The 24,887-nt window shown below is 43.1% G+C and overlaps 1 protein-coding gene across 1 annotated transcript in view; it reads left to right on the plus strand.

Moving 5' to 3' along the window:
* Window positions 1–15,565: 15,565 nt before the first annotated feature.
* The window catches only part of ABCA4 (ATP binding cassette subfamily A member 4), a 502,596-nt gene continuing 493,274 nt past the window's right edge, over window positions 15,566–24,887 (plus strand). The window contains exon 1 of the mRNA XM_063941498.1: window positions 15,566–15,718. Within this exon, the coding sequence (XP_063797568.1) occupies window positions 15,566–15,718 (153 nt within the window). The remainder of the gene's footprint in view (window positions 15,719–24,887) is intronic.

A 24,887-nucleotide genomic window follows, 5' to 3' on the forward strand; every position in this document is an offset into this window, starting at 1 on the left:
TCTAGCACTGGCCCTGGCTCTACTTAATGTGAGGGGGAAGGGGGGGATAGGTGGCGGGGTAAATGAGTTCCACCACCTCTCCAGGACCACTTTAAGCCCTGCCCTGCACCGATTGTAAGTACGGTGCTGATCCTTCTACCACACACAAATTATAAGTAGCCCACTCCCTAAACATATATTCAAGAGAAGTGGAGCTTTGCCAAATCCCTGCCAGTGCCAGAAATACATCAGAACAAATAGGATGTAAACCACAGGGTACACGCCTACTGCATTAGTAGAATGTAATATTAAAAAAAACAAAAAACCCTTTAGCTGCATCTTTGGATCCTTTTCTTGGTTAGCCCAGGTTTCCAGCCAGTCAATCACAGATCTTGTGCTGTGAAAATCTGTGTGCCTGATTTAGAGATGGACGCAAATGTCATCACTACTGCAATCCCGTACACAATATATGCTAGTGCAGCAGGCATGGGTATTTGTACAGATGCCCACCGGCATCTCTGATCTGCTGAATGCATACAAAGATGCACCATCGGATCTCTGAGCAACCCTATGATTTCTCAGAGCCTATAAACCTGTGTATAGTAACAGTTACAGGCTCAGACGCATCCCCAAACTGGTTGCCACATGCCTGCATTGACGAGCCACCCCCACTTACCTCCCACAAATGCTCACTACCTGTTACTCACTTTGTGAATAATTCCTCACTGCGTACGCCATCGCTAATTAATCACTGCAAATCGCTTAGTTGCGCAGATATCAGCATTGCAGACACCTGAATTAGGCCCTGTGTGCGCTGTCTATAGACCACTTAGTATTATGGGATACAACATGACAAACCATACTCATTTCTCTGAGTTGGTTAATTGCAAATGATCTCCTTTTGTACAGCTAAGAACAAGTGTGGGTGTACTTTATGGATGTTTTGTGTTTGTCATTAAAAAAAAAATCCTGTATGTCCCTATCCTCTCCTTTCCTTTCTGCATGGGACTCTGATACGCAAAGCCGAGCGATTATCAACAGACTGCACATGTGCTGCTGCTGTGAACCCACAAGCAATGAGGATTCCATTGCAAAGTGATTGACAGGAAGTGACTGTTGGGGGTCGTAACATGGTGTTAGTGGGGAGTGATTATTAAAACGCAGGCATGTCATGGCCAATTTTGGGGTGTGTATCTGGTATCTGAGGCAAGCCCAGGTCCAGTCTGGGGGTCATTCCGAGTTGTTCGCTCGGTAAATTTTTCGCATCGCAGCGATTTTCCGCTTAGTGCGCATGCGCAATGTCCGCACTGCGACTGCGCCAAGTAAATTTGCTATGCAGTTAGGTATTTTACTCACGGTTTTTTCTTCGGTCTGGTGATCGTAATGTGATTGACAGGAAGTGGGTGTTTCTGGGCGGAAACAGGCCGTTTTATGGGTGTGTGCGGAAAAACGCTACCGTTTCTGGGAAAAACGCGGGAGTGGCTGAAGAAACGGAGGAGTGTCTGGGCGAACGCTGGGTGTGTTTGTGACGTCAAACCAGGAACGACAAGCACTGAACTGATCGCAGATGCCGAGTAAGTCTGGAGCTACTCAGAAACTGCTAAGAGGTGTGTGGTCGCAATTTTGAGAATCTTTCGTTCGCAATTTTGAGAATCTTTCGTTCGCAATTTTAAGAAGCTAAGATTCACTCCCAGTAGGCGGCGGCTTAGCGTGTGTAAAGCTGCGAAAAGCAGCTTGCGAGCAAACAACTCGGAATGAGGGCCAATGATCCTTGTTCTTGTGTATATGTATGTCATTTCCAAAGGGTAAATTCACTAAGCAGTGGCTTAAACCGGAAGCTTAAAATGGCAAGCATAAAACGCAGTGTTTTACCATGAACAGCATTGCAGTTTTTAATATGATAATATCCTACTTAAACGGTGGCTTTTGCAAGCTGGCACTTACTAAACTCCATTCATTTTCCAGAGCTGAATGGTCAGATACTAATCTGAGCAGGACTAGCGCTATAGTATAATCTTCTCTGTGAGATGTGATAAATGGATTACCTCTAGGTGCCCATTTCCCTATTGGTGATTTCCACAGCCTCATTTGCGGCAGCAGCAGCAGCAGCTGCCGACCACAAGTTTCAATTTTATGTCTCCACTATCCATTCTTATTCCAGCTTTACCAAAACCACCAGAAGCTACAAACAAATGCCTATGGCTGCTTTAATACTGATATCTGAAAACCCCATTCTCCTCAGTGTACCAATGCCCCTATGCCGATCCCCGTCCCCTAAGTGCATGACATCTTGACTGTACAGAGGGGTGCGGCCTCTGGTACCAGGAAGTGCAGCACTGCCCTGAGCATCCTTCTGATGCCCTGAGCAGCTGCACAGACTGCAGGGTGCCGTCCAAAGGAGGCGATACTCTATACTGGAGGCAGGTCTCTGCTAGCCAGTAACAAGAGCCCTGCACTCTGCGACAGCACCGCTCGCACTCCTCTAGTAATTGCCCTGATCCTTCTGCCTTACATTAGTTACACGCAATTTCTCCACCATCTTTACCGTCTGTTTCCAATCATTGTACATAATATTTTAATACAGTATATCAGAACAAATAAAGAATAATAATATTTCAGCAGCATTGCAATGAGTGGTCTGGGAGGTATGCCAGGAGAGCTCTCATAGGGACTCCTTGTTACAGAAAAGCATGTTTAGAGAACATATGTCCCACTTGTAGTGATCGGCTATGCTTCCAAGAACATCTCTGATGACTGACCGTTACCTTTTCCAGGGAGGCCCACCTGACAAATATTATTTCTCAGCCTCTTATCCAAAACAATTAGATGTTTTCTGAGACCTCATGTTTTCATACTGGATCATGGTTATTTCTCTCACCAGTGTAGTGCAAATATCTTGAGATGATCAATCCTGCCTTTCAGCTGGATGCGGTTATGTGTCCGGCGGTCAGGAGACCGCCGGTCACAACACCTCCCCCTACATCCCGCCCCCTGAAAATCCAGACGGTCGGCATGCCGACCAACAGGGACTATTCCCACGACACCCATAGTGTAGGACTAGAACCTGTGGCGACCGCCCCCGCCGGCATTCCGATGCCAGGATCCCGGCGGAGGTATGTTGACCGCCGGTCACGCATACCCAACCCCTTTCAGCTTCTCTGCTGTGGTCTATAAGTTTAGAGAAATCAAATTTTACAATGGTGATTTCCTCCCTCACTTTGGGGGTCATTCTGAGTTGATCGCAGCCTCAAGTTTGTTAGCAATTGGGCAAAACCATGTGCACTGCAGGGGAGGCAGATATAACATGTGCAGAGAGAGTTAGATTTGGGTGTGGTGTGTTCAATCTGCAATTTAATTTGCAGTGTAAAAATAAAGCAGCCAGTATTTACCCTGCACAGAAACGAAATAAAACACACAAATCTAACTCTTTCTGCACATGTTATATCTGCCTCCCCTGCAGTGCACATGGTTTTGCCCAACTGCTAAAAAAATTCCTGCTGCGATCAACTTGGAATTACCCCCTTTGTCCACTGTGCCAGAAGCAACTGTGAGAGTTTAGACTATTGTGGAGAGTGTCTTTTTTACTAACCTGATTTTTCTAAAATGGAGCCTGGCGGTCTGTGTGTTCTCTCCTCTGGATAGAGGTTGTGCTGGGTCTCCACAGCAGATACTGTTTAGCATGCTCCTTTGTGATTTCCTGTTTCTTTAACATTACAACCCAGTAGGACCACATTTCCCAGCATGCTACTCTGGGATTTCCTGTTTTGCTGTTCCTGTCAAATGAAAACACCCCTAGTCATGTTTGGTCCTGGAGGAGGGGTGTGTCAGTCTTTCCAAATCCTGTGTTGCTGGAAGCTGCCGAAAGTGTGTTTGTTTAGCAACTTCATATAAGTGAGAGGCAGCAGGCATTCTGAAGGCACTGGGAGGTCTGCTGGCATATCACTCTAAGCTGCAGATGACAGGGTATAGTTGTTGGTGAAGCGCAGTGGGTGTGAGGCTGGGATATTGAAGAATCTGCTGATGAGTTGTTTACCTGAGATCCCGGCAGGAACTGTATTAAACTGGGGTAGCTGACTTTGATGAGTTTTGGGGACTCTGCTGGGACTTTTGGTGAAACTGGTGTTCATTCTAATAAGTGATATATTGTTAAAAGCCCTTTGGTGATTGCGTGATGTTACCTAGGAGGCTTGTGTTGTTTTTTTTACATCACCTTCCAATAAATGTGTGATTATAAGGCACCTTTTACTTGTCTGTGTCAGTGCTGTATTTATGGGGGGGTCCGAGAATAAAGGTGAGCTTTATGTCCTAAATCCAGAACCCTCACAAAGATCATGTTGCAGTTGCTCATTACTAACAGATTGTGAGCTAACTTGAGGAGGAAGCAGATGCTTTATAAAGTCTTCATGAAGGCTCTAGAACCAAAATGGGCAACATGACCAGCCACAATGAATTAGCTTGTGGAGGCCATTTTTGAGAAGCTATAGGTGCTCTCAAACAAGCACCCCACTTTCTCAGGATTTATAAATTCCATCAGATATCCTTTCACAGGTGACTGGTACCCAGTTTTTTCTTTTTCTTTTTTGTTGTTGTATGAAGTAAGGAAAATAAATGACGAACCATGCACAGTATGATGGATTGTTTAGTGTTGTTCTAACTTAAGGCCCGTACACACTGGTCGATATATCGGCTGTTCTCTTGAACGGCCGATATATATCGCGGGACCGTCGGCCAGTGTGTACGGCCGATACGTCTGTGAACTCCATCGTTCACAGACGTATCGCGTCGGCCACGCAGCACAGCCGACGGCCAATATATCTACCGATATATTGGCGCGTCGCTGTGTGTGTACGGGGCAGTCGGCCAGCCGGCCGCCCGTACACATGCTGTGGCGGCCGGCGGTGATTGACAGCTGAACTGGGCGGGCGTGTGTACACGCCCGCCCAGTTCATGACGTCAGTCCCCGACGGATCGGGCAGTGTGTATGCACAGCACACTGCCCGATCCGTCCATAGATATATCTGCAGATCAATTGATCTGCAGATATATCTACTAGTGTGTACCCACCTTTAGAAAGAAAAGCCATATGATTTCAAAACTGTTATCTATGACCTGTATTATAATGTCTTTTATTTCTTCCTTAACTGCTCATCTGCTGTAATATTATTTTATTATATTCAGAAAATCTTAAAATCTGCATCTAGGATGGGACACAAAGCTGTTATTATTATTCATTTTATTTTTTGGTTGCACAGAGGATAATAAAGTCTCAGGCACCATATAAGTCTTTCATATCTTTTGCATAACTGCCTGCACCTAGACATATAGCCCCCACATATGGCTGACATGGCTGTAGGGTGAGCAATATGGAACACCCCTTGACTCAAGGGTCCAATCACCCTGTAGCAGTGAAGATACGCCACTGGTCCCTACACATTACAGTCTAAATATCCTAAGACACTTTAATTAATTTATCAGTATATTTTTGGTGTGAGTGAAAAACATAAGGAGGACATACAAACTCCACACAATAGTCATCAAAGCAAAAGGGGTCTACTTTGAGGAATCTAAAATATAAAACATATTTTGATTTGTTTAACACTTTTTTGTTTACAACATAATTCCATATGTGTTCTTTCATAGTTTTGATGTCTTCAGTATTAATCTACAATATAGAAAATAATTAAAATAAATAAAAACCATTGAATGAGAAGGTGTCCCCAAACTTTTGACTGGTACTGTATAAACAAAACTTATGTACAAAGCAATGGCTTAAAGTAACCACAGAAATGAATAGAAAGAAAAACCACACATATTTGAAGAATACCTCAAACTAAAACTTAAAATTCTGTTTTGGGTGCAATTCCAGAAATGGAGCAAAATAAGAATCAGTGAAAGCACGGGGGTCAATGACCCCAGGTGTGTGCGCTTCCGAAAATAGGGAGTGGCTTGGCAGACGGGTATAGCCTCATGGGAAATCCATATTTGCATCACTATGGGGGCATGGCCTCATGGGAAGTCCCCCTTGTTACGTCACTCTGGGAGAGTGCACAGCATCCCCATAGATGCTGGGCTGCCCCTGTAGACTCTGGCTGCACTACCGGCTCCTTCTCAGTGACAGGAGCCGGGTGCTGCAGGATAATGTCACACTGCAGCATACCCTCCAACATGACACATTCCATTAGGTACAAAATGCTCTGTTCCTGGATTTCCTTGCCAGTGGCAGTTGCAAAGGTTTTAGTAGGGGAGCCGCACCAACTGCATCTGCCCAATGGGAAACCTTCGATATCTGACTTCCTATATTGCTCCAATACATACAATAAAAGAAAAAAAATACAATAGTGGGATACTGTGGTACAGATATCTTTAACAATATTGCAAGTGGGGTCCGTACCGCGAGGATATGTCTACTAGAATTGTAGACACTTCAAGCATAAACGGGAGAAGGCCAAGCCTTAGTGGAATTCCCCTCCATTCTCTTGTTCCTCACTGATGTACCTCTCTCGCATCATCAGATATCATGGAAGGGGTGGTATTCATGTGACCGGCGGTCGGGAGACCGACGGTCACATGACCTCACCGACATCCCGCCCCCTCACTATCCCGATGGTCGGCATGCCGACCAACAGGGACTATTTCCACTCGTGGGTGTCCACGACACCCATAGAGTGGGAATAGAACCCGTGGCGACCGCAGGTCAGACATACTACACCCCGTGGAAGAAATGGGCAGGTATAGTATAATACCGTTTTTATTCACATAAAACAAGATAATAAACAGGACAGGGTAACCACTGGACTCTCACCATAGAGAATTGTCCACCTTAAACAGTAGACAAACAAGGCATGATGGTAAATACCAGGCATCCCCAGCACCTCGTTATTTCTCCACAGATCAATTCCAGTGTCTCCTGTTCACAACAAAGTCACACTGACGCGTTTCGATTCTCTCCGGTATCTTTATCAAGGCATAATGGTTCATCGCACTGGTATACCTATTTATACACCTTTTGATGATGTCATTAGACAATTGACCGTACAATCCTTATTCCAGACATGGATTACCTATTAACTAAACATTCATTGTGCCACTGAGGACAGTGTCCGTTCCACTCATCCGCTTCTAGCTTTGCGATGAAGTTCTTTTCTTTGGCGCCACACCATCCTCCACCCGGAAGTGACTTGCATTCCATTCATGATGATGGAAGGGCCTTACTTCCGTATTTGCGTTCCATACATCCGAAAAGACTTCATTTCCGGAAACGTCCCTTCCAACAAATGTTTACATCAATTCTTAAGGGGGAGGAGGTCTTAGATTTCTTTTATCATTCGGCTCCCTCAGTGCGGCCATTTTGGGAGGGTTAAGCAGCATATCTCACTTAAAATATAAAAAAGTATATATTAAAAATTTTATGGGATTAATGACAATTCATAAACGGGACAGTGAAAAACGATTCATCCATAAAAGTATATCATGAATTCATATTAAAATTCTCATAAAAACCATTTAAACTCAAAATCTTTATTTAAACCCTGCGGAGCTAAAGTTCTAAAATTATAAATCATAGACATTTCACATTTGACAGTGCATGTGTGTCCGCAAAGGCTTGGACACACATGCACTGTCAAAGCACTTTAAGGATGTCCTTTGTTGTAATACCAAACATATAAAGAATTTTATGGCATTGAAAAAGGTGTCCGCTAATGTAAAAGGAAGTGATATTGCTATAAGATTGGCCAAATGTGAAATGTCTATGATTTATAACCTCCTACTGAGGTAATGCAATCAACGCTGATATACAGTATTGGTCTTTAGTAGAAGATTTTTTTATTTAGTCTTCAAACTACATTTACAAGCAAGAAAAAAAACACATGGAAACGCCTAGAAATTTCAATAATTGTTACTTTAAAAGTATCTAAAATTGACGAATTTCACAATGTGTGTGTTTGTAAATTGATTTCTCCTTAAATTGCTGCAATTAAAAATTACATTTTAATGAAGACAACATGAACAATTATATTATGAATCCGCTAATTTGTGTCCGCCACATCATTATTTCCTCAGTAAGTATACCAATACCAAAGGACATCTACTCAGCCGGGGTGCTATCTGTGCATCTACATTCCATCTGCATTAATATTTACCTCATATATAAATGCCAGGATGCAGAGAAGTATTCACAGTATAGCTGGTTCTTACATCAGCCTGTCATATAATAGGTAATTCCATAAGTCCGGTGTCTGCGACTTAAGATTCTGCAGACTATTGGCATTCATAATTTAATATCCTAATTAGTCCTGACACTTCCTTTCTAACGGGGTCATCATTGGTACAACACAGATTACCTGTGATCGTTACCCAATGCACGTATAGTTGCTATATGAGCAGAATTTACAGTGAGAGTCCTTAGCATAAGATCCCTTAGCTGCATACGTACTGTTTTTTTCCCCAGTAACTGTGTAAGTTCTACCATCAGGCTGCTCCATGTTGAGAAAAGGATTACCGAAATCTGATTAAGACTGAGCCATGTGTGGAAGAAACTAGTTCAGGACAATGCAGTCCTGTCATGAAATGCCTACCCCAGACATTTGTTTCTCGTAGAGGTCCTTGCAATGCTGTCATTTCCCAAAATACAAGGTAAGTCACTCATTTTCCTATTTCTACATTTCTTAAAACAAAAAGCTTCAAAATGTTTCTACTAAAACCATGTCCAGTATTATCTAGGCCTGAGATAATGATGCATGTATAAGCTTACAGCAGCCGGGAGAAAAAGCTCAAGCTTTTAACAAAACAACAATATTCTTTTATGTGTGACATGACTGTATATTTCCAGCAGAATGTGTAGATAGATAGATAGATAGATAAAAGTTAAACACACTATTCCTCAGCACTCACCTATTCATAGACTTGGGGCGCAACAGACGTGTGACATGGCTGTATATTTCCAGCAGAATGTGTGTGTATATATATATATATATATATATATATAAAACGCACTATTCCTAGACTTGAGGTGCAACACGATATGTGACCACATTGTTTAAATAGAAATCACAGAGGCTCTCCACTCACTTTATTAACTAGTAGCAATAACCAAACAGTGGAGTTTTAGTTTATGTATTGACCTGGGCATTGAAGCCTGTGGCCCCTGACAAAGGACCCTTATATACTGCAGGTCCTACTCTATTGTTCAAAATAGTTATCAAAAAAATAGGTATCACATTAGTGTTAAACTTTAGGTATGCTACTGGGTCTAAGGCTCCCAGAAACCTTGCTTATATAGATAAGACAGTTACCAACACACCTGTTGTAAAGCACCTAGGAAAACATCTGACTCAAGCTATAATTAAATGAAAAATCTCTCTCGATCTCTCTCTCTCTCTCTCTCTATATATATATATATATATATATATATATATATATATACACACACAGGGTAAGCAAACCCGGCACTCCCTCTCCGAAATTCAATGTGCTGCGGTGCCCTCCATGAGAGACAAAGCAAGTCCTCTATGTAGTAGATTGTAACAGGCGGCACTTAAGCAGACTCTTAGTAGTTGAAGAAAAACGGTTCGTTTATTATACCGGTATAATAAACGAACCGTTTTTCTTCAACTACTAAGAGTCTGCTTGAGTGCCGCCTGTTACAATCTACTATATATATATATATATATATATATATATATATATATATACACACATGTAAACCATACATCCAGCTCTAACAAGAAATCCCAGCAACACTGAAAAGAAGTTACAGTATATTAATAATTGTGCTTCTGTTTTTTTTTCCCCGTTTTTTTCTTTTCTTTTTTTATGGACATTTTGTCAGGGCAGTAATTAATTTAGTTACATGAAAAAAAAAACTGTATTCAGATCCTCTCTAAGCACATTGTACTTGCCTAACAAGTGTATGCAATACAAGTCCCTAATTGGACGAGTAGTAAGATCTTGGCAATTTTTCACAAGATTAATTAATGGATCCATAACCCCACAAGTGAATAAATTACCTAATGGATTGCTGCACAAACAGGTGATCTGTTACTGGAGAATGCTTTGTGGATGAAGATCATTTTGTGGAGATGTTCTAAATATAGTAGTATAGATCAGGGGTTCTCTTGTACCCCCAAGTCATGTTTTCAGTTTGAGTTCTGTCTGTGATAATTATAAACAAATTGGTATACTCACCTGGCAATGAATATCCAGAAAATCAAGAAAAATTACCTTTGGGGTTACTTAAGGAGTGCAGCTGTGAACCATTTTTTTAATTAAAATTCTTTATTTAAGGTTATTGTATAGTTTTATTGTATATATTATTTGACAGTTATATGACAGTGAATTCTGTGGACAGCTTCAACAATATATATTTATATTTCATGTAACTAAAATGTAGCAAGTATGGCTTGGTACACAATTTTCGAAAAATAATTTGTTCGATCGACGAACAATATATTACTAGACCATGGATGTCATTCATAGACATATCAGGTCAGCCCTGCAGCACAGGCAATGTTGATAAGTCATGCAGATATATATCCGTAGAGCTGACCATGCGATGTCAGCTGCAGCAGCCATTGAATATGACATCACAAGTGGGCGGGCATATTTAAATGAATCTGCTGCCAGACATATCAGGCAGCTGATTGGTAAGTGTGTATGCACAAGATCATTTGGGCATATGCCTTATCAATTGATAGGTTGGTCGGCTGATTGGCCGGGTGGCCCAGTCGTAGTACAAGTGGGTACCCAGCAATTCTGTGCAAGTGTTCATCCATTTCACAGATTGGTGGTTAAATTATAGTTCGTTTTATATATATATATATATATATATATATATATATATATATATATATACACACATACAAACCTAAACTTGCAGAAACAAAAAAAAATCCAGATCTTGCAATGAAACAGGTGCTCGACATGCAGCTCTCAAGCTTTTGTGAACTACACATCCTAGCATGCCCTGCTACAGTTTTGCTATTAGAGGATGCTAGAACTGTGGCAGGGCATTCTGGGTTTTGTAGTTCCACATGTTGGGTCCCCTGCAATGAAAGATAACTTGTTTCCTTGTATAAAAATGTTAGTATATTTTATCTTTTCCATAAAATTTTCATTTTTAGTCATACCAGCAAAGCATACTACATAAACTAAAATACTATAAGCATTTAAGTATTTATTTGCAAACACTCTTTGCCACTTTAGAGACAAAAAACTTACTATACAAAGCCAATAAGTAACACAAAGTACTTACCGATTTGGTTAAACTAAATTAGTACAAATAATAACAGACAAACAAAAAAACAACTAATTCATGTTTAAAGCTCTCAATAACAAAATATGTTACAGTATTTGTATGAAAGAAGGAAAGGAAAGGAAAGGTGCAGGATGGCATGGTTCTAAAAGAGGGCGGAATCATGTTTATATTTTAGATATTGGTATAATTTTAACCATTTTTCAACCACAGAACTGGTCATTAAATTGCACTAAAATACATATGACTTCAAAAACTAGCTTTAAGAGCTACAGAGTGTGACTTGGGAGGCACTGAACAGGTGCAATAATGAGAAGGCTATTTTAGGTTGCAAGGCACAGACCCCCATTTGATAACAACACATATCAATCCTTAGAAATGCTGACCACTAACTTTTGAATGTGTCCAGTTGTTTATCAGTTGCAACTATTTATAATAACATTCCTGGCATTCTATAAGTAGCAATGGCAGAATGTTCCTAAACCTGTTAGTCTATTTCCAAAGCCACATATTTTTCCTGTTTGCGTCTTGTCATTTCTCAATGTGCCCTGTTTGGACTGCATAGATGAGAATAAATCTTGCACTAACTGATCAGGGTGTCAAATGTCGGTCACTGTATCACTATAGAGGACGTATTCCTTCCACTATAAAAAGAAAAAAAAAATGGTCTCTGTTTGACCCGTTTTGGGAAAAGATCATTCATATCTACTATCAGCCAAAAACTGGATATGAGCGTGACAGAGAGACATTACAGTTTACATTATTACAAGGCACTGAGAAGCTCGGTGATAATCCATGAACAAGTCTGCTGATACAGTATAAAGCTCTTGTGCTTTCTTAATGTGCACTTATTAATGTACTTACAGGGAGGTGACTATTTTGTGGGATGAAACAATATTCAGCCTATCAATTGTCTAGTGTCTACATGCCTATTACTTCAGTGACATCACTAGTTTCTAGTGAATTGATTGGCTGAACATTGCTTCAACCCAAAAAAATGTATATGGGTGACATGTCCACTGTGTAAGATTAGCACACTCTGTCTATCATGTCACTAGCTCATGGATAATTTGTAGTCTGCATTCTCATGCACATTGGGTTCAGCCCACCAGATGGCTGAATATTATGACTGTAGGTGATGGCTCCACAAGACATAAACTATAGTAGCGGAGTTGTGATATTCAAGCGGGATCAGTATGAATGACCCATGGACAGGATGCCAGTGGTCTGCTTACCGACACTGGCATCCCGTCCATCATAATCCCAGACAGTCCCCCAGTAAGCCCCCTAAACCTCATCCTTTCCCTACCCTAACCCTCCCTCTTGGGTGCCTAATCCTAACCCTTCCTGCTTGGTGCCTAACCCTAACCCTCCCTTCCCCGCTGCCTAAACCTAACCCTCTTCGCTTGATGCCTAACTCTAACCTCCCCCTGTATGTGCCTAACCCTAACCTTCCCTGTGCTTCCCCCTAACCCCCCTTCTTCTGCCTAAACCTAACCTCTCCCCCACCCGCAGCAGGACACCAGTACATCTCGCTGTCAGGACGTTCGGGATGCCGGCTATCAGTATTGTGATGCCGGCATCCCGTTCTTCGTTTGTATGTAGATGCTGGGATAGCGTCCTTCTTTGGGGTACTGGCGTCGGTATAGCGACGGCTGGTAACCCAGCCGTCGGTAAGGTAACTGCTTCCCATTCAAGCTGCAGCTGTGATTGGGCTGATAAACAGGGCCTGATCAAGGGTCAAATGGGTCTGGGGCTGAATATGTTAAGGGTCTATGCTGAGAGAAGGGGAGGAGCTGTGATCAGTGCTGTGTGGGTGTGGTCAGTGATATGTGGGTGAGTACACCCCTACACTATCAGTTCCAGTGTCTCCTTAAATGCATAAAAAAGTGCATAATTTTGTGAGAAAACTAGATAAACAATTTTAAGCCTTATGACATGTAGCCGACTGTGTGGCCAACTAGACAGTTGGTCATGATAATGTGCAATGATGATGGGCCTATTTTTATATGGAGACCTGGAGCTGGAGCTTCATCTGAACCATTGTTAACCTGGCCCTGCTAATTAAAGATGAGTTAAACAAAACAAAAAACATAATTGTCTGCTTGTACACTGTAGGCAAATAATAATATTGTTGCCTACATATTCTGCTGACATATTTGGTATTATTTTGATATAACAGATACCAGATCAATTCCTTTCAATAATGACATTTAACATCTGTTTTTAAATAGTCTTTTTGTAACCTGATGCAGAATAATGATATTAAGCAGATCAAAAAGGCTACCTGACATTAAGGCTATACAGTATATACACAGTGGCATTGGCAATAATTTCTGAATGCATATTAAAACATGTGAAAACTACATTTTACACATACACTTGCTGAGAGTTTGATATAAGGTGCATGGCCGGTTCTGTTGAAATACTGGATAATAGGATATTCTTTTTCTTTCATTGAATGAACCGGACACAAGTAAAGTGGAATATGTTATCCAGTATCTATTCTCATTATCTGTATGTGAGAGCGACACGATTGTTACTCTTATCAATCTCCATTCGATCTCTCTTCAATGTTTGATACATCTCCTCCACTATTTGTAACAACTTTTTATTTTATTGCCTCTCATATTTTAGTTCATTGCAAATATTCATTGGTATACGGTTTTCAGGATGCACAGACTCAAACCAAAGTAAAATAAGGTAGCCAACTCCAAATTACCCCCTTCTTCATCTGGTTCAAATCCTATCACAGAATAAAATGGGTGTGGCTATTTTAAAAGTGTGCGTGGTTGTGAAACCCAGGGCATTATAATAAAAATTGATTGGGTAACTTGAAAATCGGAATCGCCAGAATAATTTGCACCTTATCGGTTTGCCGGAATCGTGAGACCTAAAGAATTGCTTTATATTGTGTCCTCCTGGCTACCTGAAGCTTTGGGACTACCGTCATCAGCCAGACCGCTCCAAGTGGAAAGGGCACACCGCATTGGTCCAGACCAGCGCGATAAACAACCACAGTGCCCCCGTCCTGTCATATTCTGTCTGTTGAATTACCTCGACAAGATCTCAATTCTGGACGCATACCGGAAGCTCAAAGACCTCAAATACGAGGACGCTAGAATCTTATTATTCCAGGACTACACCGGTCTTAAGAGGCCACATTATAGCATATGTAGCAGCCAAAAAGAAAAAACTTGCTCAGAGATTCTCCCAAGCTTCCACGGCAGTTTCTGTAGCCTATTCCACCTTATTGGCCGACCCCTCAGAATCCTCCCGCCTCTTATATAAACAGGTTAAGGATCTCTATGACACTCTGTGTTCTGAAAGGGCCCAGGTGAATCTTAACTATCAGAAAAATCATTATTTTCGTTGGGGAAATAGACCGGGAAAACTCCTGGCCAGCATGGTACGTGCATCCACGGCAGCAGCACCTATCCTTTCCATTCAACTCTCTGACGGCACCCTCTCCACTTCCCACAATGATATAAGTTCGACCTTTTTATCCTACTTTGAATCCTTCTATAGCATCCCGGTAGATAATCCTGCAGCAGGAATGGACTTTCTGACCTCTCTAAACCTCCCTGTTCTTACTGATGATGACAGAGACTTCTTAATGTCTCCCATAACGACACAGGAAATAGAACAGACGATTAAATCGCTCCCTATAGGCAAGTTCCCTCACCAGATGGTCTATCCGCTACGTATTATATATCCCTATCATCACAAGTCTCTCCACTTCTTGCCCAACTATTTAATTCCATTCTCTCGGGTAACCCAGCCCCCCCCCCCCCCATAGTTTAACGTTGCTAGAATCATTTTACTTTTGAAACCAAAGATTCCACCCTTCCCTCCTCTTATAGACCGATCTCTTTACTTAACCAGGACTTTAAGATATTCACAAAACTTATTGCTACCCGACTCCAACCCATACTCTCCAATTTAATTCACCCTGCCCAAACGGGATTCATGTGCAAGAGACACTCGGCCCGTAATATTCGGACACTTCTAGCTGCCATGACGGTGACACACCAAGCCTACTTAGTGGATAACCTGGCAGTAAGTTGCAATGCCGACAAGGCATTTGACCGGGTATCCTGGGCACACCTTTCTTGAATTTCCCAGGTACAGGTCTTTGGTACCCCCTTCTTAAAAGTGTTTTCTACCCTTTAAGATAACCCTAAAGCCTTTCTGACTGTCAATTCTAACAATACCCGCTGCTTTGATTTAGCCAGAGGAACGAGGCAGGGCTGCCCTCTCTCCCCCCTACTGTTCAACCTTGCTATAGACCCCCTATTTAGACACTTTATTAAGGAACCTCTTTGGCAGGGGATAATGATTGGGGAGGTGGAGGTGAAGTTTCCAGCTTTTGCCGATGACATTCTCCTCTACTTCTCCAACCCTAAAACAGCTATCCCACAAGACCTTACTCTGTTCACAGACTTTGAAACGGTCTCGGGATTTAAGATCAGTTATCTTAAGACGGAGGCATTAGCATTTTTCCCGAGAGGGACAACGAGGATGGCGGGACTCCTTCCCATTCCGTTGGGCCCAGAACAACTGCCTCACATATTTAGGCATACAGATACCACGCAATCCATCCATATTACATGATTGCAATTACAACCCGCTCCTTCAGAGAACCCTCCTGGATTTTTCCAAATGGGTCCACCTTCCTTTAACGTACAGATGGGTCCATGTTTATCTTGACCTTTAATAGGATTAATTGAGACTGGGCAGTCGGACTTAATCCCCTGCTGTAATTAATTAATACCCTGCTGTATTGTTCTCTGTATTGTATTGCAGTTGAGAACAATAGATGAAGGGTTTGTTAATAAACCATGATGTGCCTAGGCGCCGCAAACTAGCTAAGATAACCATGGACCCATCTGTATATTGGTTGCTGCCATCTCTTTAAAATGATCAGTTTCCCTCGATTCCTCTATGTCTTCCAAACTCTACCCATTTATCCCTCTAAAAGCCTATTGTCAAACTTGAATAAAGCACTTTCTAAATTCATATGGGCAAACAAACACCCTCAAATCTCTCTATTTAATCTCTCTATTTAAACTTCAGCAAAAACGTGAACTGGGAGGTATCAACCTGCCATGTTTACGATCCTATGCCCTAGCAGCTAATTACAGAATAGCCTCCGATTGGATCAGCGGCACCCAAACTTATTCCAATAGCCACCTAGATCAGGCTTTCACACCCGGTTTGAACCTAGTTTCTCTGCTGCATACTCCACCTCAGGCTCTCCTGCCATCAATTAAATCCAACTGCTAATCTACTCTGCTTGTGTTGCCTGGCGTACTTTGCACCCTAGACTATGTTTGTTACGCTACCAATCTATATTTTTACCACTGTGGGGAAACCCCAACTTCCACCCCCACTTCACGTCCCCAATTTTTAGGTTATGGCATAGACATGGCCTCTGTTATATATTCCAATTTTTACAATCGGAATCGTTTACTCTCTTAACACGTACACAACTTCAAGGGAACTTCCCGACATTACCAATACCTCTGTTCCCCTTCCTACAGGCCTGTAGTTACGTCACCTCAATTCTATCCACTTTGGGAGATAGGGGTATGTCCACTGACCTTGACAGTGTTGTACGACGCAACCCAGGATCTCTACTCACTACCTCATACATCTATGACCCGCTTGGTACTGACCCTTGAGGGAGGTTCAGGGGGACTGATGAAATGGGAGGATGATTTCCCTGGTCTCGCCATGAAGTCTTTGCTTTCTGCTTACCAAACTTTGAACAAACAACTGGTTTCTATATCATATGTGGAGATGAACCACAAAATTCTACATAGGGCATACTTCACGCCCAAAAACCACTACTAATGTCTGGCGCTATTTTTTATATACAATTGCGGATGGGTGCCTGTATCCACAATCACACCCACTCCGCACAAGTATCTAGGATACAATCCAATATTATTATTTCTTATAGCTCGTAAAATCTATACAGCAGCAACAAAGGTATAGTGGCCTGTGGATATAGCCAACACAATCCCACCTGATTAGAACCAGGTGTAAACTTGAACAAACTATCTTACAATTACTTTATCGAGTGTATTCATGTCCTGTTGCCTCTAATTAAGTTTAATAGCGCAAGGGGTTATATAGTTTGTTCATACTTCACGCCCAAGCTTAAATTTTTGATAGGCAAGCAGACACGTGTGGAGACCTGGAGGCCGATATTAAACACTGTCTTTGGTCATGTCCCCGGGTTCGCTCCTTGTGGTCTGCCCTTCAAACCTACATTACTCGTGACCTACATCTATCCTTCACTATTGATGATGTATGGGCCTTTTGGGGTATTGGCCCTCATTCCGAGTTGTTCGCTCGCTAGCTGATTTTAGCAGCATTGCACACGCTAAGCCGCCGCCCTCTGGGAGTGTATCTTAGCATAGCAGAATTGCGAACGAAAAATTAGCAGAATTGTGAATAGAAAATTCTTAGCAGTTTCTGAGTAGCTCGAGACTTACTCCTACACTGCGATCAGCTCAGCCCATTTCGTTCCTGGTTTGACATCACAAACACGCCCTACGTTCGGCCAGCCACTCCCCCGTTTCCCCAGACACTCCCGCGTTTTTCCCTGACACGAATGCGTTTTTTAGCAAACGCTGGGAAAAGCTGAGTTGCTGCCCAGAAACGCCCCTTTCCTGTCAATCATTTACGGAACACCAGTGCGACTGAAAAGCGCTGCAGACGCTACAGCAAAACAGCTAAGTTTATAGTAAAATAACTAAGCGCATGCGCTCTGCGTACCTTGCGCATGCGCAGTTAGCGACTAATCGCAGTATAACGAAAATCGGCAACGAGTGAACAACTCGGAATGACCCCCATAGTCCCTGCCGAATCGAGATCTAGTTTAACCAACGGTAACCTGAAATTACTTAATAAACTGACCACCTCAGCTAAAAAGACGATGGGGGTAATTCCAAGTTGATCGCAGCAGGAATTTAGTTAGCAATTGGGCAAAACCATGTGCACTGCAGGGGAGGCAGATTTAACATGTGCAGAGAGAGTAAGATTTGGGTGGGTTATTTTATTTCTGTGCAGGGTAAATACTGGCTGCTTTATTTTTACACTGCAAATTAGATTGCAGATTGAACACACCACACCCAAATCTAACTCTCTCTGCACATGTTATATCTGTCCCCCCTGCAGTGCACATGGTTTTGCCCAATTGCTAACTAAATTCCTGCTGCGATCAACTTGGAATTACCCCCGATATTATCCCAGTGGATATCTCCAGACCCAGTACCTATTACTCTTTTGTATCCCAGGTTATCCTATCTATTCACAATGGATTGGTCTGAGGTTTCCCTACAAAAATAAAAATGGACTGCAACTTTCTTAGACACCTGGTTGCCCTATATCAAAACACTGCCCCCAGACACCAAATCACTCCTGCGTCAAAGTTGTAGCCGCATCACTTGGTACAATATGACTGTATTGGATACCGGCCACACCTTTTAAAGTCGACTGTTCTCCAATTGTTTCTTGTGCATATTCTTCTGTATGTACTGTATTTTATGATTTCTGTTTCCTTGATGTGTGAATTTTTTCTGTTTGTAATTTTCCTGTCAATAAAATTGTTTAATAGAAAAAAAAAAAAATTGACTGGGCAGGATAAGTGGGTGGAGACAATATGTTATTGGAATCCTCCTATAGGCTGTACTATGGTGGTAATTCAGACCTGATCGCTGCTGTGCACAGCGGGCGATCAGGTCTGTACTGTGCATGCGTATGCACCGCAATGCGCCAACGCATCACACAACAGCACCAGGCATCGGTGCCTAGCGACGGGATGGTGCAAAGAAACCGATTGCGCGGGCGATCACAAGGTGACTGACAGGAAGAGGCTGTTTGTGGGTGGCAACTGACTGTTTTGTAGAAGTGTCCGGAAAAATGCAGGAGGGACCAGGCGTTTTGAGGGAGGTTTTCTGACATCCGCTCCGGCCGTGATCATCGCAGCAGCAGAGTAAGTCCTGGACTGAGCAGAGACTGCACAAACTCATGTTTGTTCAAATCTCCAACAAATGCGACTACCTGATCGCAGGGATGCACAAAACGCACCCTAGAGATCAGGTCTGAATTACCCCCTATATACAGTATACTTAATCTTATATCTGGTACTGGACTGGCAGCTGTGTGGCATTATAAGCAGAGGATATGCATTTTGCTCCAAGCACAGTTTCCTGATACTGGGAAAACAGGTCCCTCAAGTGATATCCGTCAACTGTTTACACCCATTACAGAATAAATGGAAATGCATTACTGGCACAGATTGAAGTAGGTCAAAGCACCGACTAGATGCATCAGCAACACATCATCCTTCTGCATAATATAATCTCATTACATGAGATTATGCTTTATAATACCCTCATTTGTTAGACCTTGTCAAAACATTAGTTTCTATGCTAGAAAGCACATAAAAGATTCTATAAAAAATCAGCCTTTATTCCTCTTGTTTTGTAGTTGGCGACCTACTGTACCTGTTTAGAGTAGTATGCGGGAATGATGAATGCTACAATGTTAATAGAATTTAGTAATCCCATAAAGCGCAGTGTGATTTGTGTATCCATAGTGTTGTAAGGTGCACTTATTAACATAAATGAATATAATACAGTTGCTATACAGACATCTGATGTCTCCTCTCAATTATTTATACATTTTTGTTGAATTTCATTAGGGAAAGGTCAACTCCAGCTTTTAGTGGCAACAGACGTGCCATCATACAGTACATCTGACTACAGTGTACCATATATAGTGCCGACTGACAGGGACTATTCCCACTCATGGGTGTCCACAACACCCATAGAGTGGGAATAAAAGCTGTGGCGAGTGCTGTGAGCCCGTTACGCTCATCCCCTACACCCTCGCCAGCAATCTAAACACCGGGAACCTGGCGTCGGTATGGTCACCCATACTCAACCCGTACACAGGGCATAACAGTGACTGCTATAAAACACATAGGGGGTCATTCTGACCTGATCGCACACTGCACTTCTTCGCAGCGGTGCGATTGGGTTTGAACTGCGCATGCGTGGCGTGTGCAATGCGCACACACGTCGTTGCCCGGCGACGGCCGTCACCGGGCAAGGACGCCGGAAATGAGGAAAGCAGTCGCAGCGGCGACCGCAAGAAGATTGACAGGAGGAAGACGTGTCAGGGCATCAACTGACTGTTTTCCGGGAGTGGTCCAGCAAACGCAGGCGTGTATAGGCGTTTTGAGGGCGGATGTCTGACGTCAAATCCGGGACCTGCATCGCTGGATCCGTCGCAAATGGTAAGTAGGTCTAGGGCTGGTCTTGTTTTACGTGAAACTTTTTTAGCATAGCAGAGCTGCACAAGCGTTCACAGCTCTGCTATGCTAAAATACACTCCCCCATAGGCGGCGTCAGGTTGATCGCATGAGCAGCAAAAAGTTGCTACGTGCGATCAACTCGGAATGACCCCCATAGAGCATCTCAGTGACTGCCATACCATACACAAAGCATCCCAGTAACCATTTTACAATACATAGAGCATCCCAGTGACCGCTGCACAGAGCATCTCAGTGAACTCCACACAATACAAAGAGCATCTCGGTGACTGCCATACAAGACACAGTGACTACCATGTAATATTTTTGTAACATCACATAATATCATACATGTAGCATTAATTGACAACTACTTAAGAATATTTTAACTGTTTTAGTGCCATCAAGAAAACTACATTCAACATAATTAACTCTTTAACAACCATTAACATCCTCACACCTTCATTAAATTCCTCACACCTTCAGAATTTCACAGTGACTGCTTTATAATAGAGTATTTGTCACGATCCTGACTTAATCCCTCTTGTTTTGTGATTTGCTGTATCTCCGCCATCAGTCCTGCCTGAATCCATTGTCTGCTCAGTTTACAAGATGCAATCTGTGTTACTGGCTGCCTAATCTTCTGATTAGCCACCTGTGGGAGTAATCTGCAGAGTTCTGAATTCAGCAGTGAAAGCTGTCCATCCTGTCCCTGCTCAGCAAACCCAACAAGGCATGCTAATTCCAGTTCCAGCTCTCCACAGCGCTCTGCTCACTCCCCACTTCCCTAGTACCGCCATGACACTTGCAATCAGCTGACCACTGATTCCCCAACCACACACTCTGCAGCAGTCACCTGACTCTACACACCAATCTGCTGCTGTTCTCTGCTTTACCAATTCCGGGCCAATGGCGGTCATCTGACCAGATCCTCCATTCACCGCTCTCTGGAGGCGATATAAGGATTGCACAACCAGGCAGCAAGGTCCTTGAACAACGTCGCTTCAGAGCTTCGTTCTGGGCTCCAGACTTCTGACTCCAGTAGTTTGTCTGACATCTGACAGTCTGTATTCCTTGTCAGTTCCACCCTGACTTAAGTGACACCTATTGTTTCCAGCTCATCACAGTGTCATTGGTTCTAGTCTGATAGTAACATCATCGGTCCAGCCCATATAAGAAGCACCACCGGTTCCAGCTTGATATTAGAAGCACCATAGATTCCAGCCTGGTATAAGAAGCACCAATGGTTCCAGCCCGATATAAGAAGCATCATCGGTTCCAACCCGATATAAGAAGCCCCATCGGTTCCAGGCCGATATCAGAAACATCATCTATTCCAGCCCAATATCAGAAACATCATTGGTTCCAGTCAGATATCTAAAACGTCATTGGTTCCAATTCGATATCAGAAACATCATCAGTTCTAGTCCGATATCAGAAGCATCATCGGTTTCAGCCTATCAGAAGCATCAATGGTTTCAGTCCAATATCCACATCACCAGTTCCAGCTTGATATCTGTACCATTATCTCTTGTCCTTTCTACATCCAGTGGCACTCTATTCTTGCCAGCTCTTCCATCTGAGATATTCTGGTACAGTACCGGGGGACCCAGCCAGAGGGCTGCGACCTGAACGTCGGGTGCAGCAAAGTCTAAACTTCCTTGCAGGAGTCTTTAGTGAAGACCGCTACGTGTTAGACTCCGCACCGCTGATCAGGGTATTTGTCAACCCTCCGTTACTAGCCAGTCTCATATTAATCAGCACAATCTTCTGGTGCATCATAGTCACATCGCGTTGTGACTAAGATGCATTTTCAGCATAAAAAAGATTCCCGATGCTATCAGAGTATGATGAGAATGGCGGATTATTCATACTAGGCATCTTGCACTGCATAGCATATTGAGTCTACATATATAAGGACACGTGTAAGTACAGATTAATATATTGTACAATGGTCACAAGGCTATGCTGTTGTTTGTTGTTGTATGATGGTCACTAGGATGATTTGTGTATTGTATGATCAGTGGGATGCTCTGTGCATTGTACAACGGTCACTAGAATGTTCTGTGTATTGTGTGGTGGTCACTTGGATGCTGTGTATTATATGGTGGCCTCTATGATGTTCTGTGCATTGTACATTGGTCTCGAATGACCATTTTCCGGGCACTGTGGTCACATTGATGCTTTGTTTATTGTATGGTGGGCACTAGGATTATTTGTGTGTTGTATAGTGGTTACTGGAATACTCTGTGCATTGTATGATGGTTACAAGAATGTTCTGTGTATTGTATGGCAGTCATTAGGATGCTGTGTATCACATGGGGGCAGGGTGCCATCTGCCCCCCTGGGCCAGTGCAATTTAAGTGTTCCAGGACCACCTGACTGCAGAGTCCCTGTGGAAAGCTGGCCCGCTTGCTTGAGTATGCCCCGCTTGCTTGAGTGTGCTAAATTTAGCACATCTATGATCAGTCACACTGACATGCGGGGGGACGCCCAGCACAGGATTAGTCCACACTGCATGTCAGTCCCTGCATTGCCTGGACTGCGCCCGCTAAACGGCGGCTAAATGCCGCCGGCCCGCCCCCTCCCACCCAGCGACCGCCTCTGCCTGTCAATCAGGCAGAGGCGATTGCAGGGCTAAGACAGCTGTCGGCTGTCTGCCATGTGCCGGCACACTGTGGCGCTGGCGCATGCGTAGTTCAGACCTGATCGCTGCTGTGCGAAAATGCACAGCACCAATCAGGTCTGAATCAGCCCCTATGTGCTTCATGTCCATAGTTGTCATCCGGCTGCTATAATTAGCGTTGTTCCTAAGCCTCAATTTAAAGTTGTATTTTAAAGTAATTCAGATACTGTTTGGTGAAAAATGCAATTAAAAGACATGAACCAAACATATCCTGAATGTGGGTAGAATCACCCACTTCTGGAAAGGACTCAAAACAACTTTCTGTTCTGACATACTGTAGAAGAACTTTCCCTGTTTATGGTGCATTGGGCATTTGCTGAAGCTGCCCAATATATTTCACTTCTTTTCAGTGGTTAGGTCTGGGACACTTGTGGCTATTAATGGATGCTAGTTCCTTATTTTACTGATGCTATACCTCTGCTATGTTCTATATTAAGTACTGGCAAATTATAACATATGTTGTGTGTATGGCATGTATGCAACAAACATGTATTTCCTTCATGCTCCTTTTTAACTACTTAGATGGGAACAAAAAGCATGAACACCTTTAAAACTTTCCTGTTTGTCTCCCACTAACCCATGTCTCTATACCTCTCAATGGGCCTGATGTAATGTAAGCATTCCTGTTGTGCAAAACCCTGTGACCCCACTTTGCATATCTGAGCAACGCTTTAAGGCCCGTACACACTGGCCGATATATCGGCCGTTCTTGTGAACGGCCGATATATCGCGGGTCTGTCGGCCAGTGTGTACGGCCGATACGTCTGTGAACTCCATCGTTCACAGACGTATCGCGTCGGCCCCGCAGCACAGCCGATGGCCAATATATCTACCGATATATTGGTGCTTCGCTGTGTGTGTACGACGGTTGGCCGACCGCCCGTACACATGCTGCGGCGGGCGGCGGTGATTGACAGCTGAACTGGGCGGGCGTCTGTACACGCCCGCCCAGTTCATGACGTCAGTCCCCGACAGATCGGGCAGTGTGTATGCTCAACACACTGCCCGATCCGTCCATAGATAAATCTGCAGATCAATTGATCTGCAGATATATCTTCCAGTGTGTACCCACCTTAAGTGTGCTGGTGGATCTAATCTCTCCACCATCGGTCGCAACAGTGACTTCTTGAGTAGCCCCTGCCTGGTGCACAGCCTCCCTTGTAACTTTCTTAAGATATAGTTAGAGTGGCTACGATGCTGCAAATAAGATTGCAGCTGCATGCCGAAACAGGCCCATGACACTCCCAAAACATGCCCATGACCCACCCATGACATGACCATGACACCTCCTCTTTTTGCAAAGACCTTAGGTCACCACAATGTAACAGGGATGTTGAACACAAATGCATACGCCATTGCACTCCGCTATTCGCAACTTGTGCAGAAAGCTAATTATTTCTCCTAACATATATTGTCTCAGCTGCATCCACCTCTGTTAGGCCCAATGGTCCCATTGTCAGCTGGATACTCCTGATATTTGGACTTCAAAATTGATGTGGCCTACAAAATTTGAGCATGGCCTGATAACAATACTTGTGAAATAATATTAGATATTACAAATTGTTTTATTTATTTATTTTCAAATGTTTGGGTGTACTGAATGGTTTCCATTTTATCCATGATTGCAGTTGGTTCTTCAAACT

This window comes from Pseudophryne corroboree, chromosome 9, assembly GCF_028390025.1.
Source record: "Pseudophryne corroboree isolate aPseCor3 chromosome 9, aPseCor3.hap2, whole genome shotgun sequence".
In the NCBI taxonomy this organism is placed as follows: domain Eukaryota; kingdom Metazoa; phylum Chordata; class Amphibia; order Anura; family Myobatrachidae; genus Pseudophryne; species Pseudophryne corroboree.